Source organism: Nansenia antarctica (assembly GCF_963989245.1).
Source record: "Nansenia antarctica genome assembly, chromosome: 2".
Lineage (NCBI taxonomy): Eukaryota > Metazoa > Chordata > Actinopteri > Argentiniformes > Microstomatidae > Nansenia > Nansenia antarctica.
The window spans coordinates 85,218,699-85,223,730 of NC_137675.1; the positions used below are offsets into that span (position 1 = coordinate 85,218,699).

General features: G+C 51.2%; 1 protein-coding gene across 1 annotated transcript in view; it reads right to left on the minus strand.

Moving 5' to 3' along the window:
* The window catches only part of rapgefl1 (Rap guanine nucleotide exchange factor (GEF)-like 1), a 33,544-nt gene extending 28,759 nt beyond the window's left edge, over nt 1-4,785 (minus strand). The window contains 2 exon segments of the mRNA XM_080523585.1: nt 4,365-4,431; nt 4,433-4,785. Coding sequence (XP_080379711.1) covers nt 4,365-4,431; nt 4,433-4,777 — 412 coding nt within the window. The 5' untranslated portion in view covers nt 4,778-4,785.
* Nucleotides 4,786-5,032: the final 247 nt, after the last annotated feature.

Here is a 5,032-nt window from a genome sequence, read left to right on the forward strand (position 1 = left end):
ATCAGAGAGAAAGATAACCTCTTGACAGGCCAGCTGTGTGGCGGGGTGGGGGTGGGGGGGTCACCTTGCATTTTCATTGGCTGTAGCAGGTGCTAGGCCACGCCCCCGCCTGCACCTGTCTGTCCAATGGGACTCGAGCACTCAACAGGAACACTGAAACTCTGAACTGTCAACGTCGATCAGCCTCCGACGTTCACCTACGCTTATAATATGAATAATTTGTGGCCTTGGCTGGTCCAGTGGTCTAGCACAACGGCCTACAGCGCTTTTATGCCCATGTCGGCATGGGTTCGAATCCAGTCCGTGCCCTGCTGACATCCTCCCTCTCTCTCTTCCTCCTCTACTTTCCTGTCTTTCTCTACTGTCCCTGTCCAATAACAACTGGAAACTAGACACGGACGATTCCTGTGGAAATTGTGAAGTGTGCTTGCCCCTCACAATCAGTAGGGGGCAGTTCAGTGGGTTTGGACCAGCCCCCCTGCACCAGGTCCACTCCCCTGCCCCCCCCCCCCCCCCCCCCCCCCCTGGCGAAGACCACGTTTCTCGAGCTCACCCAGGGGTTGAGTTGTGGGATTCGGGTATGTGTAACTAGCGCTAGCTAACTAATACAGCTGGGGGGGGGGGCGGCTGTGGCGCAGGAGGTAGAGCCGCCGTCTAATGATAGCAAGGTTGGCAGATCGGCGGTTCGAGCCCCGGCTGGCCACATGTCGAAGTGTCCTTGGACACTGAACCCCAAAATTGCTCCCAGTGAGCGGGCCGGCGCCTCGCCATTGGTGTGTGGATGTGTGTGTGAATGGGTGAATGAGAGGCCGTTGTAAAGCGCTTTGGATAAAGGCACTATATAAGTGCAGTCCATTTACCATTTACCAATACGAGAGTGGGAGATTGCCTCACTCCCAAAAATAACCGTAATACTATTAGTCATTCAAAATAACACTTAACAAACGAGGCGGAGTCACCAGGTCGATCTGGAGGATCCTTTTGTTGTGTACAAAAGTGCAGAAACACATTCCATGCATGCATACGCCCCGGTGACTATCTGACACCTGAGACACGTTTATGAATCACGACGACAACCTTGTAAAATCTGTTGTTGTTGTTGTTGGCCGACGTCGACGTGACCAATAGGAGGCTGCTCCCGTTTCTGTCCGACAGCAGCTCTCCTCTGGGGGCGACGACTTCGCCCAATCGGTGAGTCACGGAGAGTTCCTGTCTGCTCAGAGGGGCGTGGCCTCTTCACGTGTGGGGGAGGGGTTTCATAACATTTCCTCGTTCCGTTTCCGTGCGTTGCGACGATGAGCGTCCCGTCCTCCGATTTCTACCTCCGCCAGCCTCCCCATGACTCTCACCACCGGTCACACACTCACTCTCTCACTCCACCTCCCATACAACAGTGTACACTTTGAAGAAGAGGGGGAAGGTAGATAACAAGTGTACACTTTGAAGAAGAGGAGGAAGGTAGATAACAAGTGTACACTTTGAAGAAGAAGAGGAAGGTAGCAAATGTACACTTTGAAGAAGAGGAGGGTAGGTAGCAAGTGTACACTTTGAAGAGGAAGAGGATGCACTACTCTTAGAAAAGAAAGTTGCTGGTAAGTAAAAAGGGTTCTTCATATTCCCTGGAATGTGGAGCATGCTGCAGTGCGACCCTAACCCACCCTGGAGACGGTCAGAGGTCAAAGTGAGGTCAACCAAAGGGGCCTGCAGTGCATCCTGGGTAACAACAGCTACCAGCAGAACACATCGTGTTGTCATGAGTGTTTGCCTGGAGGTGCAGTTGACACTACATACCACCTCTGGTGATGGTGGGCGGAGTCACCAGGTAGATCTGGAGGATCCTTTTGTTGTGTACAAAAGTGCAGCAACACATTCCATGCATGCATACGCCCCGGTGATCTGACACCTGAGACACGTTTATGAATCACGACGACAACCTTGTAAAAATCTGTTGTTGTTGTTGGCCGACGTCGACGTGACCAATAGGAGGCTGATCCCGTCTCTGTCCGACAGCAGCTCTCCTCTGGGGGCGACGACTTCGCCCAATCCGTGACTCACGGAGACTTCCGTCTGCTCAGAGGGGCGTGGCCTCTTCACGTGTGGGGGTTCCGGAACGCTTACATACCACCTGGGTTCATCAACTCTGGCGGCGGGAGAGCTACTGAACAGGGGTGTGTTTGGAACACACCCTGTTCCAAACAACCAACCTAGCACGCGGTCGGGCTTCCGTCCCTCCCTGGAGCAGGGTCAACTGAGTCAGGCGTGTTTTGCGACGGGCTGAAACGAAAGTGTGCAGCCGGAGTTGACAACCCTGGCTGACTGCTGTCTCTCTCCTCTCTAACCAACGCCCCCCAGCCCCCCAGTCCCCCAGCCCCCCGCCCCCCATCTCCCCAGCCCCCCGCCCCCCATCTCCCAGCCCCCCGCCCCCCAGCCCCCAGTCCCCCGCCCCCCATCTCCCCAGCCCCCCCAGCCCCCCCGCCGTGAGGGACAAAATAGCATCGTAAATCAATACATCTATCATTCACACACAGACATACACACACACACCCCCCACTATCACACAGACATACACACACACACCCCACTATCACACAGACATACACACACACCCCACTATCACACAGACATACACACACACACACACCCCACTATCACACAGACATACACACACACACACACCCCACTATCACACAGACATACACACACACTCAGAAGTCAGTAATAATAAAGTAAAATAATACTTTAAAAGTAAAATAATAATAATAATAATAATATTATCAGCATTTCCACACTGGCCCTCAGAGCTTCAGCTGTAGGAATTACTATCAGGAACACAGTCTTCTTATCAGGAGAATCATGACCTCCTTTTTAAATAAATAAATAAATGCTGTGGCACTGTGCATGTGGGTGTGTGTGAGAGAGAGAGAGAGAGAGAGAGAGAGAGAGAGAGAGAGAGAGAGAGAGAGACAGAGAGAGAGACAGAGAGAGAGAGACACACACAACTAGCGCTTCCCTCAGTTACTGAATCATCAAAAAGCCATTTTGACATCAGCACATACGCTATCATACTGCATACGCTGAATCAACATAGTTCAATAGAAAACAGAATAGAATAATAAAAAATAAAAATAGAACGGGAGAGTAGTAGGCCGCTGAGACACTGATCTACTACGACCGTTCCCAGTGTTGTATTTTGGCGCTGGGTGTGTTTTTCTCGGAGGCGTGAGAAACGCGCAGTCTAATGACAGGGTTCCTAGGAGGACCGGAGAGGGGACGGGTGTCATTATGTAACCGGTGAATCACGTCAACGGCGTTTAGCAACGATGGGAACCGATCGCGCGCCAACCACTCCTAACCCCGCTTCTAACGCCTGCAATAATAATAATAATAATAATAATAATAATAATAATAATAATAATAATAATAACAATAATAATAATAATAACAATAATAATAATAATAATAATAATAATAATAACAATAATAATAATAATAATAATAATAATAACAACCTTCATTTGTATAACACTTCCCTGCAAACGTTGCAGCTCAGAGTGCTCTAACATATCCACACAGCATAGCCTTACCCATAATAACAGAACAATAGTCATCAATAAAACACACGATAGCAATAATATAAACTACATCATAATAAAACAGGAATAAACCATACAATCCAAGGGGACTACAACAATAAACCTGGTTACGTTGCGTGTTGACGGGGTAATTCCGACGAAGAGTAGCCTATATTCTAGCCTGCACAGGGCAGGGTGAACGCTAAGCTAAGAGAAGATAAGACGTATGCATAACCGATACTACAGCCTGCATAATAGCTCTATTCTAACACGACGCCCACGGTTTTCAGTTTGGGCTCCTGGTCTCGAGGCTGGGGGAGCTGGGTGGGAATATCAAGAACGCCCGGGCCAGAGGAGTGTTGAGTTGGAAACGCCAGACCCCCCCCGACCCCCCCCCCCCCCCCCCACATGTGTAGCCTAGGATGAGTCTGCAGAGGCCTTGGCGTACTGTATAGTTTGAGAGCCTATACCTCCTACAAGACAGACAGGTGACAAGATTATGTTGATGTAGACAGACAGACAGACAGACAGATGGATAGATGGATAAATAGATATAGGTAGAGAGGGGGGGGGGTGAGAGAGAGAGAGAGGGGGGGGGGGGGGTGAGAGAGAGAGAGAGAGAGGGGGGGGTGAGAGAGAGAGAGAGAGAGAGAGAGAGAGAGAGAGAGAGAGAGAGAGAGAGAGAGGGGGGGGGAGAGGCATTGCAGGGTGATTGACGGGGCCTGTGTGTGTGTTTTTTGTTTGTTTTGTGTGTGTTTTTTGTTAGTTTTTTGTTTGTTTTTTGTTTTGTACCTGTGCAGTTTCCGTATCGTTTCCCCGCCACCCTGTCCAGCAGCGCCAGCGCCAGGTTGTCCGGTGTTGTCCGCGGGCATGGGGGTCCAGCTCCCCGTGTCCAGACTGGCCTCGGAGCTCTGCTCGTCGCTGGAGAGCGACGGGCTCCGAATGTCCCCGGTGGTGGTGTGTGCCGAAGTGGGCCAGCACGGCGCCTCCTCGGTGTCCGGGCTGAACACCTCCCGGGCTCCCACCGGGCCGCCGCTCTCCGGCGAGGTCTCCCGGAAGAACGGCACCACGCGGGACAGGCTGGCCCGTCGCCGAGAAGCGCCCGTCGTCCCCGAGGTGGCCTTGTCCCCGAAGCCGCCCGCGCGGGTGAGCGCCGTGGTCTGTTTCTTTAAAAACTTTTCCAACGGCTTCATTCCCGCCGGCATGGTGATGATAGATGATGATAGAATACCGCAATAAGGCTTTTTTTTGTGCTCGGAAGGAACGTAAAAAAAAAACAACGGCACGTTTGGACTTCTACATTATAATAATAATAATAATACAATCGATCGTGCGTGCGTGCGTGCAATCGTAATTCGGTTGCCCTGTAGCCTATAGGCTTGTCGGTCCGCCGTCTAGTGCACTCTTACTCTCTTAGAGAGAGAGAGAGGGGAAAAATTAACCCATTTGTCAAATCAGGA